Source organism: Ctenopharyngodon idella, chromosome 7, assembly GCF_019924925.1.
Source record: "Ctenopharyngodon idella isolate HZGC_01 chromosome 7, HZGC01, whole genome shotgun sequence".
Lineage (NCBI taxonomy): Eukaryota > Metazoa > Chordata > Actinopteri > Cypriniformes > Xenocyprididae > Ctenopharyngodon > Ctenopharyngodon idella.
Window position 1 is genome coordinate 22,753,666 of NC_067226.1, and position 13,835 is coordinate 22,767,500.

Below are 13,835 nucleotides of genomic sequence, written 5' to 3' on the forward strand. Positions count from 1 at the left end.
AGCCTCTGTGATCTGCTTTTTTCTGCACCTAAGTGTTTTCAACGTCCTTTTTCATTGTTGGATGCCTAATATAGAATCCTCCCAAAAGACAATATGTAGAAATTTAGAAGTAAGTCATAAACATTTTTTGTAACAATTCTCATATGGTATTCTGTGTAGGGGAGGACAGGGTTGGTTGGCACACAGTTCATAATTGAATGCTGTCAAAAAATTGGAACAGCTAAATGTTAGTTCTCTTAATCCATGTTAAGGTGAGAACAACTTACATTGCTGTCTTTAATTATCGATTTGACTGCACTATTGAATGAGAACAAAACTGAATTGTGCTGGATGATGACACTATTGTCTTCTGTAAAGCTGTTTTATATTTGTTTGCAGCTTCAACAGTTTATTAAACTGAACCAAAGTCCCTTTAAGACAAGTTTCATTCGGCGGCCATCTTTGAAACGCCTCTCGGGCATTCAAGTGCAGCTCCTATCTCTTTGAATGGGGAAACATCAAATTCTCTAAAGCTATTTGCCAAGCTTTCGATTAAATTTCATATTTGAAATCACCAATGAAATCTGACAACAACTGTCTCATAAATTTTGTTTCTTAAATGCTCGAATCATGACAAAAAACGGTATTTTTCAGGCTGGATCAACCTAATGCGCATGCGCAGTCCTAAATGTGCGTCTCTTGTGCCTCATTTCGGAGACGCGCGTCTGACTGTTTCTATAAAAAACCGGAGCTTCTAACGGCCGCTGCAGTGACGCGATGACTTTACCAATCGGCGATTGGCTCTTATTTAGAAGGCGGGACTTATTCCGCCATATTGCGCGTTGCACTTTCTCCCATTCATAATAATACGAGTGACGCGTCTTGTGTTATTCTAGTCTTTGACTGAACTGAATCAACATTGAACTGTCTTGAGCAGAATAACAACACTATTTCTTTCTGTAGAGCTGCTTATAGTTGAATTGAACTTGTTTCATAATTGATGAATTTTGCACTGTTATTGAACTGAACTGAGTCAACACTGAACTGACTTGAGCTCAATAATGTCTTCGGTAGAGCTTCTTTATAGTTGAATTGAGTTTCCTAACTGATGAACTTTGCTACACTGATACTGTTAATCTAAATTTAATCAACAAAATTTAGCTGAATAATGACATATGAATCATTTTTAAAGCTGCTTTACAGCTGAAATTGAATGTTTCATAATTGAAGAATTTTGCAACATCAGTACTGTTATTTTCATTACTGTAAAGCTACAGTCTGTATTTCATTGTATAAAGTGCTATATGAATAAATGACTTGACTTTTTGATTTTTTTACCCACCTACAGACAGGTTTTGAAAATTACCTAGCATTACAAAAGCTGGTGCTTTCAATCCAGATTGCCCTTTCTGCCACTTTAGCTGCATACTGCTGCAAGGTCATTCAGTGCTGCTGTCCCACATCTAGTATGGTAAGACCCCATGAAAATTCAAATTGTAGATCATGTTGTAAGATCATGCTGTTTTGAAAGATATGATGACAACTCACTCATTCTGTTTGTACTCTCTTTCAGCCGGTAATCACGGTTAACAGACCTCCAGATCCTCGGTGAGGACAGATTCAGTGATGAGACCTTCAGAGCCTGGAGAAATATATATCCACAATATAGATCTATATAACCACTGTTTGTTCAACATGTGTATCAGAATGAATGATCAGTTTTATACATTTCAGGCATCTGTGTTGGGAGTAACGCATTACACGTAACTTGAGTTATGTACTAATCAAATTACTTTCAAGGAACTAGTAAAGTAGCGCATTACTTTTACATTTACAACAAAATATCTGTTACTTTTTCAAATATGTTACGCAAGTTACTTTGTTTTCCCATTCGTTGGCTGACACCTCTTCTGTCCCCATGTTGAGAGAAATTGGGAGTAAGATGCAGAGGCTTTGTATGCGCTGTATAGACATGATGGTTATTGTAGACTAAATGTGAGCATACATTTACTCATCTCACTCGCACAAAAACAGATTCAGTATTCCTCAAAAAGAATAAAAACAGTGAAATGCTAACCGACAGTAATTAAATGTTAAATAATACAAGTATACTTTGTATATGTATGTAACCTAACCTTTTTAGTCCTTGCTGCTGACCTTAGATGATTCAAATTAACCATAGTAATAAGCAACAATGACTATAGATAAACATCACATCTGTGTTTCATTGTTAAAGTGTGTTGATCTTTCTTCTCCTGTGTCCTATAGAGTACCTCAGGGATGACGTGTTTTTGTTGGCCAACCCGGAAGTTAGCGGCGCACGGGTTCCCTCGATCATAGCCAATGCATTTTTCCCATAGACTTTTTGGAAAATCGCAAAAAATAAGCTCTGTGTTTAACAAAGGGTTATGACACTTACACGTTTTGTCTATCAAGATGATCTTTACAAGTTAACACAGCATTTATACATTTTGAAGTCTAAATAAAGTCGTCAGATATAAAAAGCTAACAGTAGGCTATAAACGGACTACAGCACACCATGGTCGCGGATCAACGTCACCACCACCAAGCTTCCTCAAACTTTATTTAGAAAACAACTTTATTTAAAAACATGCTTGCTGATTATGATCTGCACTGTGTATGAATACTTATCCACTTTTTTTATGAAAAAAAAACCCATTGACTTCGGGGCAATGGAACCGGAAGTCCTGAAATGCTAACTCGCTTCCGGGTTTTGCCTACAAAAACACGTAATCCCTGAGGTACTTTATTCTTCTGCAGTCCAGAATGGCAGCACAGCTGAAAGGTTAGTTTGAGCTGTGCCCTCTACTGTACAGGCATGAATTTGCATTTGCACTTTTGGTGTGAAAGGGTGTTTACATTTGACAACTTTTTTTTTTATTAAAAAACAAGCAAGCAAGCCCAGCACAGATGAGAAAAAGTAACTTAAAAGTAATGTAACACAATACTTTCCATAAAAAGTAACTAAGTTGTAGCACAATTAGTTATTATTTAGAAAGTAACAGTAATGTTGTAATGCATTACTTTTAAAAGTAACTTTCACCAGCACTGAATTTACACTCAATATTTTATGAAACATATTTAGTTTGTTTCTAATATTTCATCACTTTTTTTTAATCATTTAATTCGCATTAATTTTCTTTTACATACAGTATGTTTTATTTTATACCTCAAATATATAAAATATTTTGAATTTAATCACCTTGTCAACTGAATGTTCTAACAGACAGATATCATTGAATTAGTATTGCTCCAGTCAGGCCTTTATAATCTATTTTGTAGGAACAACCATTGTAGACTCAGTGCTGCTGTGTGTTTTTGTCCCACCAATGGCACTGATCAGTATTACAAAAATTATAATAATTGTGAAAACTGTTATGACTGCTTTCAAACATCCTCCTTGCTTGCACAAGTAATCCCACTTCAAACTCATTATTAGTTGTCAAACTACTCGATCAAACCAAGCAATAATAAAAAGCTGCTGAGCTGCAGGGTTTACACTCTTCAGGGAATTCATCCTTTATTTATTGCATCAATAATAATCCTCTTGTTTTATAAATTCTTACTCATGTTCATCTGTTTCCATCTAGTTAAAACATACAAATAGAAAATTTGTTTGCGAGTGGTAATTCAACATTGCAACCAAGGAATAGAGGGAAAAAGTAAAGCTTCAGAAACACATACAAAACCCAAATTCACTGATTTATTGTTCAATAAATATGACCACACGTGATTTCAGGTAAAAAACAACAACATTTAAAAACTTCACAGTTGTTTAAAAAAACAAAACAAAAAAACAAAAACAGTAATTCGGTTATTATTCTCATCATGACTGAGCTTACAATGTTTAACAATTATTATTGCTGAATTAAAATGTTTTATTTCATATTTTAGAATGTGTCTAAAGATGTTCTTATATTTCAAAAGTTAAATGCTTCATCTCATTCTGTGTATCCTTGTTAATTCCACATTTTTTAGGATGTACAGATGCCTTGACCTTAATGAGTCATTCTGTGTCATTTCAGACTCTCCAGTCCAATAAATACTTCTTAAAATGCAGAAACGGCTGTATCACATTGTCTTCACAACTGTAGTTCATCCGTCCAGTGACTCTGTTTAAATGAAAATAGTTTAATTTATTGACAACACATATTAAAGAGATAGTTCACCCAAAAATAAAAATTACCCCTAATTTACTCACCCTCAAGCCATCCTAGGTGTATATGACTTTCCTCTTTCAGCCAAACACAATCAGAGTTATATTAAAAAATATCCTGACTCTTCCAAGCTTTATAATGGGAGTTATTGGAGGATGAGATTTTGAAGCCCAAAAAAGTGCACCATCGATCATAAAATGGCTTCGGGGGGTTAATAAATGCCTTCTGAAGTGAACCGATATGCTTGTGTAAGAAAAATATCCTTATTTAAAACTTTATAAAGTAAAATAACAAGCTTCTGATGCGCCTTTATTAACAGCGTGGAGTATGTTTTATGATCAATGGATTCACTTTTTAGGGCTTCAAAATCTCATCCTCCAATCACTCCCATAATAAAGCTTGGAAGAGTCAGAATATTTTTTTATATGAGTCAGAATATTTTTTTATATAACTCTGATTGTGTTTGGCTGAAAGAGGAAAGTCATATACACCTAGGATGGCTTGAGGGTGAGTAAATTATGGGGTAATTTCCATTTTTGGGTGAACTTTAATACATTCTGATACCATATTAAAGCTGACCTGAGATGAGGACGAGGTAATTTCTTCCAAATCACCATAACAGCCGTTTTTATGCCGTATTAAGCTCCCCCACAGCACTGAGTGATGACAGCCAGGGCACTTTCCCTCAACAGGAAGTAGGTGGGAAGGGTCTGCCTTCAGAAAGTGTTTAGCCAGGCAAATCAGATGACAAACCATTTGACAGGAAGGCTGGAAACAAGATAGTCTATCCACAGCCTGAAATCACCAAAAAAAAAAGAAAGCAAAATCCAAAAGGTTGAGACAGTTATTCCTGTAACATCTTGAGCTGGTTTCTCAAAACTGCTTTGAAAGCAGAGTGGAACTAACCTTAACAAACACCCCACACAACACGCACTGCTCCATCTGTCTCTCCTCTTGCTCCTCGCACTCCTGCTGCGGTTTCCTCTTAGCACGAACACAGCCAAATGCCAGAGGAATGTGCAGAGGAGGCTGCAACACAGGGTCAAAGTCCATCCGGTACTCCTGCTTTAACCAGCGCACAGTGAGGGGGAGTCGACTCCACGGCGCCACCCGCAGCATGTTTGACACCACACGCCAGTGGAACTGCAAACTGGACTCTTTACGGCTGCGCCGGGCAACATGGGACAGACGACGAGAGATGTGCGGATGCTGCCAAGCCCACTCAAACTAGCAGAGGTAAGATGAACAAAGAACTAAAACAAAGACAAACCGCACATTTTCACCTCACAATTTTTATTACTGTTATGTGTCTTGTAATGTTTTCAATTTGTCATTTTCTTTATCCTAAATTATTTTCTTTACTCTCATACCATTATATTAATCAATCTGTTTAGACAATTTTACTTTTTTTTTTTGTTTTGTTATTAATGCTATATACATTATGTAACTTTCACCCCTAAAAATCAATAAAACCGCATGCGTCTTGCAGAAGTTTTGGTTGTGCTTCAACTGTGCTCCTCAGATAAATGTGGTTCAAGGCACTAGTGTACACATGAATACAGAACATCTTAACAGAGCTGGTTTTAAATGATTCATGCTCAATTTTTCTGGTTCGTTGTGACGACCAACTTTCAGCTTTATGCTACCCACAGCCAAAGCTACTTTTTTCTGGCCCTGTCCAAAGTGAAAGTGACATGTGAAGGCAAAGTATGGAAACCCTCTGCATTTAACCCATCCAGTTAGTGCACACTCATTTGGAGTAGTGAGTAGTAAACACACATTCACACTGCAAACCATGGACACACACACCCAAAGAAGTGGGCAGCCATTTTGCTGTGGCACCCAGTGAGTGATTGGGGGTTAGATGCCTTGCTCAAAGAAAACTCAGTCATTTCCTGCTGGTATTGAGAATCAAACCCGCAACCTTAGGGTTACCAGTCCAACTCTCTAACCATTAGGCCATGACTGCCCCCAGTGGCACACATCATGTGCACTTGCGGTCTCGTGTACTTACGATGGCCACTGCGTGCGTATGTCCATTAAGTTTCAGAAATGTTCCTCACGAGCGCCCCCTTTGAGGCCGATATGTGCCCCTGATGTGCACTTTTGCCAAGCCTGCACCTATGTGACCTAGCAGCGTCAATTGCGTCGCTTCACTACTATTCATATATCCTCTCCCATGGCCTCATGGGATTGTAAATTGTCCATCGTATGCACACTTCAAAATCTTGCGGTAAATAGTAGGTCAAGCAGGTACTTTTTGCGTAGTTGAGGGTTTAGGTTTTCATTTGGGACAGGGCCTCTCTGTCTACAGATATTACTCTGGCTGCATTTGTAATCGAGTAGGTACTTATTTTAAATACATACTTGCATTTCCAGCGCTAAAAAAAAAGTATGTTATACAGGATGAATGCAATCCAGACGTACTACATTCATGTTGTCACTGTCATGTGACCTACCAGTGTCAGTTGCTTTGCTTCACTGTCATTCACAAATCCTCTCCCGTGGCTTAAAAGGGTAGTAAAGTGTCCATCATATGCACACTTCAGAATCTTGCCAGAAGTAGTAGGTCATCCAGGTACTTTTTACCTACTTAGTACCATGAATTTGGACATACTTCTTTTGTCACATACTGTTTTTCACCTACTATATAGTAGGGATGTATGCAATTTCGGATGCAGCCTAGGATGTATATATGCAATTTCCCGCGAAATCCGTCCCGAGAACTCTAAAACTATAAATCATTATTATAGGTTTATTTAAGTGTATTTGGGTAAAGTAAAGGTTTGGAATCCCCCCCGCACTCTCTTGTTAATAACATTGCTTTTCTTTTATCAAAAAGCTACATAGTGTCGCTTGAAAATAAGCACAAAGCAGAAAATTTTCTACAAAGGGGAAATAAAAAGACAAGATATAACACATAAAGAGATAATTATATTTACCCGAAGAGCTGCAATATCAGATGGAAAGCCATGGATGACAAGAACCATCTCCCTTAAAATGAATTAAAAAAAAACGTACGTTTATTACAGAACCACCGGGGTCTCTGGTCGTAGTATGTTCGCCATATGAAATGTTCAGCTGATATCTCACCATGGTCCCCTGCCACTGGTTCTCTTGGCTCCTCCTCGGTGTCGTCCTGCGTTGTGTTGACCGATACGGCGCTCTGGGTTCACAGTGAAGCCAATATATATTCGACCCTTGAATTTCGGGTTAGTACAGTACAGCATATACACGCCATAGAAACTCTCCACCTCTACCACCATCCTGTTTTCTACAGTAGCTCAAACGCCTTTGCATAGGGAGAGCTAGTAACATGGAGACTTTTCTTTCCTACTTATACATATGTCATCTGTTCAATTCACTTGGCAATATTTCACAATGTCGCTATAAATACAGCACCATTCAAGAGTTCCTTATCTCAAGCGATATAATTATATCCTCCCCTGTTTTTTCTTCCTTCTTCACTTGAATCATTAAAACATTCATTTGTTTTGGTATTGCGGCTCTTTCGTTTCAAACTAGCCCGTTAAAGAAGTCCTGGTATGGCCTGAGCAAATATACGATTCAGAAGTCACTTATTAAGCATATAAAATATTAAGTTAAATATTTTGCCAAAATTCACGTTATAAACAAGTTAAGTTTTGACCCTCTGTATTGATTTAATTTGGTTTGATCAGCTTCCATTAAATTATGTGGCTTTTCCGATCATGCAAATGAAGAGAACACCGATAACAACAAGGACCCCAAATTCTCTGCTTTGATTGGTCAGTTTTCATGCCTTTGGTAAACAGTTCGATGAAGGGATTGGTCATTACTGTTTAAGAGGCGTGGACTTTCTCTGATTCCAAGCCCAAATGGGTGTTTTTATTATTAAGCTCCTCCTTTCTAAGGCATACCGGTAGTTACTACATAGTTAGAAGAGAACTGCGCTGTCTACTGTACATTAAAATCATTAACCTCGGTGTTTATAAAAACGTCGTCGTCACCAAAGCTGATACTTTATCCCGGGAAGTATGTCAGTCACCCCAGATCTGATTCGTGAAAAACTGACTGCGGAGATTGGTGCGATACACGTGGTATGTAATAACTGCACAGCTAGATGAAGCTGGAATCAGAATGAACAGATCATACAATATACATGTATGATGTAAAACAGGCAGCAGTTGTTTTTTCCCCATTTCAACAGTTAATGAAGGAAAATACGTAAACTCGATGCACTGTGTCAAAATCCGTTTTTCTTTCAGGATGTAGAAGACACGTCTCCCAATAGATGTGCTGCCAGTTTTAAAGTTCTTGTAGTATCCCCTCAGTTTGAAGGAAAGCCACTGTTGCAGAGACACAGGTGAGTTTACTTCTTCTGCACAGGATTCCTGTGGACTAGAGAATGATTTATGTTCCATAGAAAATACAAAAGACTGAAACAACTAGTGAAAATGCTTCTATTTTGCACCTTTCTTATTATTAATATTTAATGCATATTATTAATATTTAAATTTCAAGTTATAAGCATAACAATTTGAGTTTGAAATAAGAAAATCAAAACGGATTTGTCCCCGATTAGCTTTAATTACCTCAGAACTCCAGCTGCATGAACGCCACAAGTTTGTATAGCCTACAATCTGATGATCAGTATTTGAGAATGAAGCACAAGATGCTCAAAGGATCAGTGGAAGAACATCTGACTGTTTGTACAAAGGAGTTACATGATCAATGTCACAAATTTACATGTATATTATTAGTGACTCAGAGATAGTACAAAATCTTATTCATTTTGTCATTCTGTAACTTTTGTTTGTTTTAATCTAAAACCTAGTTTTAGTTAAAGTTAAATTTTTGATCCCAGATTTTCAGTCTGGTTTTTGGACCTCTTTATCGTGGTTAATAACATTAATGAAAACACAAAAACTAAACATAGATGTTTTCTTTAATTGCTCTAAAACTATAATAATATAAAAATAACCATGTTATTTAAAACAAAATTGGAGTGACAAATCGAAATTAAAACAAAAATAAAAAATTAACAAAAAAATATATATACTTGCCTAGTAAATGACATAAGTTTTATGTGTGCACATGATGTCTGTTGTTTAATTTATTAATGAACAAAAATGTCTAATCACTGAATTTTATCTCTCAAGTTAAAGCTGCTGTCCGTAACTTTTTTTTGGTTAAAAATTATCCAAAATCAATTTTTGAGCATGTACATAACCAGCCAGTGTTCAAAACTATCTCCTTACCTTAGCCCGATTCACAACGGTAAGCTTGTAATAATGTTTTATAATTCGGGTGGTACTGGCGGGTTTCCGCGGGAAATTCAAGCGTGTTGCCGTTCGTCTTTGTGTCACTGCGTCACGTCTGTATTCATAAAGAACAAGTCCCAGCTAGTATAGGCTATATCGTATGTGAGGCGGATCATTTATAGCCTTTTCTTACAGCAAGTGCAATAATTAAACTTATCATTCTGATGGCGGATTGTTTGGTATGACAAATTAACTTTAGTGATTAGACTGTACAGAAATTGAAATCTACAGGTAACGGTAGTACACACTAAATACACATAGTCACGCGATGCTGATGTTGTTAACATTAACAATTTGAGAACAAAGTATAACAATAATAATAATTTGCACGGTTTGATGTGATATGAGCTAAGCAATTGTTAGATTTAATCACCATTGGCAGCGCGATTAACTGTAATGCTTTTTTTCCCTCAGTTAGTCAGAACAAAAGTGGCAGACATGTTACTTACTTGTTCAGATGACGTTTTCTGGTGAAAATTCTTATTTTGGTCATACTTCCAAGACTACAATCTGTGATTCCGAAGTACAGTGTCCACACCGATGTGGTGATTGACAGCAAACATTAGATTCATCCGCGCTGAGGAGCCGTGCCGATGCACAACGCACGTACAGATAATAATTCCGCAAACAACTGCAATTGCAGGTTTCAAACAGAGATGGCGACAAAGAGGCAAAATTACAGACTGCAGCTTCAAAGGTGCAGTAAGCAATTTCTGAGAAACATGGTTGAACACGACCAAAACAAATCAACCCAAACAAACACACCCTTCCATTCATTGCTCCGCCCCCGAAATGCAAAAACGCACAATGCAAGAGTGGATGTCTCTTTATCGTATCTGAAGCAAAAAAAAAAATACAGCGAATATGACGAACAACAAGGAAAAACACAAAATTAACATACAGCACAAGCAAGAGTTGGTTGTTAGTCGCCAGCAGCAGCACAGCAGCTCCAAACAAACAATGACACTCAAAACTGTCCTGTTACTCTAGCTAACATTACAACAACAGCATATCTTGGTTCTGTGAAACAGCAAAACCAATGTTACTCACGTATGGAGAAGAAACACTGCAACCTCGGCGTCCATTTCGGGCCTTCCCGCTTAGGTCTCTCCAGCACTGGAAAGTGGGTCCTAAAGCACTTGCCTGATCATAACCCTTCTTTCTCCAGTGATATTCCTCTAAACTTTTCTCTTTTGTAATGTCTCTCAGCCATTTCTCTTTCTACAGTCTTTCTTCAAATCCCCCCCTCATGAGTGGACACGCCCCCTATTGCTGATTGGCTACAAGTGTGTTGTGCTCGGTCCAATCCACTTTCAATAGCGTTTCTCAGAAATCACTTTCTGCACCTTTAACAGACAGTATGTTATATGCAGTGCAGTCAATTTAACACAATATAGAAGGGCAGTTGTGTATGTAAGATAAGCTTATGTTGACATTTGTTGATAACATTTACATAAATGTAGTCCTTTTTATGTTAATCTCTCATTTTACTGTTATGCGGCAAGCAGGTTGCATTTCTTATCAGTGGTGGAGATTGCTATGTAAGAAAACAATTGGCATGCTTTTTCAACCATGTACGGAACACCTGAAAATGGAAGAAAAAATGTGGTTTGATGGAATCAGTGATGCAGTGGAGAGTGTTGTGCAAAGGTCATCTGCAGCTGATAAGAGTCCCAGCTGGCCGAGAGGGCCTCAGACACGGACGCAGATGTGCAGGCTTAGCAGAATGATCTGGGTCTTTTTATAGGACCAAGTCATGTGGAAAAGTATTGTCTTTAGAGAGGATGGAGCTGTGGAGGCAAGCTGTGAGGAACAGGCATGCTGGGATCAATAGACTTACTGACCTCATGTGATGTTTTTATAAAAGTCTGTGTTTATGTTTGTTGTTAGGATGGTGAATAATTGCCTGGCCGAGGAGCTGAAAGAGATCCATGCATTCGAGCAGAAAACATTGACACCAGAGCAGTGGGAGAAACAGAAAGCACAATGACACATACAGACACACACAAAACTCATTCATGCAGCCATCAGATAAAACAGTAGTGACCTTTTCTATTTGTTGATACTTCCATTTTTCCCCTTAAAGTATCATACCAATGTAATAAAAATCATTTCATTTGTATTTATGAAGTAATTATGCTTCAGTGTTTAGTCACTTACGCAAAACATCTCTTGCAAATGATTGAAATACATTATGTGCTATATGCGGGATCTTTGAAATGTAGTTTGCTGACAATAAAGAACATTTCTGAACAGAATTTGTAGGCTGTTGTCAGTTTGTTAATGTGTGAAGACTTATTTTAATTTCTTTTTGGAGTAAAAGCTACTAAAGGTTTAAACTTGAGAGGAAGGCTCAGACAGAATGTTTTAATTTAGAAAATATGGCCACCAATAAAACATTAAATACTGTTAATTTCACTTTGTTTGAAATCTGAAAATCAAAACAGTTTTCATAATGTCTTATTTGTCCCCCATTAGCATTTATGACAGCAGAACTCCAGCTGTGTGAACTGCTCAAGTTTGTGTTTGGTTGAGTTCACGCAGCATTGTATTTCATCCGCCATTTCTAAAATTCTGTTGCGGTGCGTGCAGTAAGAGGTGTTTGCTATTCTTATCAACATTAGAGTTTAAAAATACGACCGACTGACTGACGACGAATTCAGTCCTACATCACTGGACTTATCTTCACGGTACAGATCGCGATGGAAATGCAGAGAGCAACAGATCTGGGGGGAAAAAGTTCCTGTGACAAATTGTTCCTGGTAATTTCGGTGGAAAACAGGGTTGCCAGGTTTTCACAACAAAACCGGCCCAATTGCTACTCGGGGGGTTAAACCCTCTTTTTTTGGCGGGGTTCCCCTGGTAAAATTCGCATTCCAGGGTCTAAATATCATGTTATATGTTTGTTTTAATCAAAATCCTAAAACTTTTTGTACATTTTCAAGTTTAATTAGTTAAATTTCTATAATTTCGGTCTTTTTGGAGTGAAAGATGCCAAAGGTTTACACTTTAGAGGATGGCTCAGACAGAATGTTTCGATACAGAAAATATGGCCACCAATTTTGTTTTGTTCAATGATAATATGTTAGTAAAAGTACACTTTGAAAGCTCTGAAATCTAAAAACTATATCAGTATGTTTTGATTCTTTACCTCAGTTCAGCTGGAATTTACCCAGCTAACAAATTTATCCTGTCAGAACATAAAAGATTTTTACTTATAACTGAAATTTCATTATGTTCCTCACACAAAGACAACTTTTTGGTACATCCCATCCACTTTCACTGTATGTACAAAAATAACAGCATGAATTTTTTTTTTTTTTTTTCTTAAACTTCTCTCTCTCTCTCCTTTTTTTGTGTTCCACAGAACAAAGTAAATAATTTGAGTAAAATAACATGAGGATAAAACAATGATGACAGATTTCTCTTTTTTGGTGAACTATCCCAAGGCTCCATGTTTTCCAGTTTTTCTAAGGCAGACAAATATACCTCTCTGCCCTGTTGAGAACCAGTGAGAAATGATTATTACAACAAATAACCTTTGAAGCTCATGATAATGAAGTCTTAGAATACCAAGCCAATTAGTGCATACTTTAAGTGCTTTCCAAACAGAAAAATATGCTTTGGTTAAGATGGCAACCTGTCATTGATTCAGGGATAGACATAACCTCTTATGTTCGCATGAATATAAAGTGTGATTAATAACAGCATTGCATGAGCAGATGTTTTATTCATGAAGCTAAAAGCATGTAAGATTTGTGCTGAAGCTGAGAGAGTGCAGACGGGCCTCCTGCTGTCTGACATAAAGACAACAGACTCCAGCAGGCGTTCAGTGCTCTTTCTCACACAAACACATTCTGCTCGCACTTACATGTGTCTGATAGTAATATTACATTCAAATCAGTCTTTATTTTAAGGCTAAATGAATTAACATGCTGTTCTATCACTATAAGTGCACAGAAAAGCAATTTCAGTGCATGACAAAAAAATAAAAAAATCAAATGTGACTGCAGTGTTCATCAGCATGTGCAATTTTGTCCTTGAAAATGCATTTACACACAAGCAGAGTCAGAGGTCAGAGATCTAGAAAGCTCTCTCGGTCTAAAGCACAGACTTTACCGTCTGGCATTCCTCTCGAATCCAGGTATAGGATTTTTAAGCCAAACTCAGTCTGGCACTAGTCTGAGTGGTTGGGGAAAGTTTTAAATGTAATGCGTTATAATTTTGTCTTACTCCCTAAACAAGTAACTAATTGTGTTACTTTTTATGGAAAGTAATGCATCATACACTACTTTTGAGTTACCTTTTATCAGCTGGGCTGGGCTTGATTGTTTGTTTTTTATTTTATATATATATATATATATATTTTTTTTTT

At 37.2% G+C, this 13,835-nt stretch overlaps 2 protein-coding genes and 1 long non-coding RNA gene across 4 annotated transcripts; 1 reads left to right on the forward strand and 2 right to left on the reverse strand.

The window, feature by feature from the left end:
- Nucleotides 1-3,689: 3,689 nt before the first annotated feature.
- On the reverse strand, nucleotides 3,690-7,876 carry slx1b (SLX1 homolog B, structure-specific endonuclease subunit). Its single transcript, XM_051899595.1, has 5 exons — nucleotides 7,251-7,876; nucleotides 7,100-7,151; nucleotides 5,064-5,384; nucleotides 4,737-4,952; nucleotides 3,690-4,112 (listed from the first exon to the last, which is right to left on the reverse strand). The coding sequence occupies exons 1-5, from the start codon at nucleotides 7,421-7,423 to the stop codon at nucleotides 4,083-4,085; spliced, it is 792 nt and encodes a 263-aa protein (XP_051755555.1). The 5' UTR covers nucleotides 7,424-7,876; the 3' UTR covers nucleotides 3,690-4,082.
- On the forward strand, nucleotides 5,157-11,718 carry zgc:112271 (uncharacterized protein LOC553698 homolog). 2 transcript variants are annotated; one of them, XM_051899602.1, is made up of 3 exons: nucleotides 5,157-5,393; nucleotides 8,405-8,502; nucleotides 11,351-11,718. In XM_051899602.1, the coding sequence occupies exons 1-3, from the start codon at nucleotides 5,337-5,339 to the stop codon at nucleotides 11,448-11,450; spliced, it is 255 nt and encodes an 84-aa protein (XP_051755562.1). In that variant the 5' UTR covers nucleotides 5,157-5,336; the 3' UTR covers nucleotides 11,451-11,718. The 2 variants fall into 2 exon arrangements, with proteins under 2 accessions (XP_051755562.1, XP_051755561.1); XM_051899601.1 differs by lacking the exon at nucleotides 5,157-5,393 and adding an exon at nucleotides 8,029-8,236.
- LOC127515694 (uncharacterized) lies at nucleotides 8,392-11,344 on the reverse strand. The gene is made up of 3 exons (XR_007930850.1): nucleotides 9,398-11,344; nucleotides 8,732-8,842; nucleotides 8,392-8,537 (listed from the first exon to the last, which is right to left on the reverse strand). It is a non-coding gene; the product is annotated as an uncharacterized LOC127515694 (long non-coding RNA).
- Nucleotides 11,719-13,835: the final 2,117 nt, after the last annotated feature.

Excerpts from the sequence above, each read along its gene's own strand:
- slx1b (XM_051899595.1), bottom strand. The coding sequence starts at position 7,423 with ATGGTGGTAGAGGTGGAGAGTTTCTATGGCGTGTATATGCTGTACTGT. Across the intron at positions 7,152-7,250 it reads ACCAGTGGCAGGGGACCATG|GGAGATGGTTCTTGTCATCC; the intron begins GTGAGATATCAG and ends ATTCATTTTAAG. Across the intron at positions 5,385-7,099 it reads CTGATATTGCAGCTCTTCGG|TTTGAGTGGGCTTGGCAGCA; the intron begins GTAAATATAATT and ends TACCTCTGCTAG.
- zgc:112271 (XM_051899601.1), top strand. The coding sequence starts at position 8,174 with ATGTCAGTCACCCCAGATCTGATTCGTGAAAAACTGACTGCGGAGATT. Across the intron at positions 8,237-8,404 it reads AGATTGGTGCGATACACGTG|GATGTAGAAGACACGTCTCC; the intron begins GTATGTAATAAC and ends TTTTTCTTTCAG. Across the intron at positions 8,503-11,350 it reads CCACTGTTGCAGAGACACAG|GATGGTGAATAATTGCCTGG; the intron begins GTGAGTTTACTT and ends GTTTGTTGTTAG.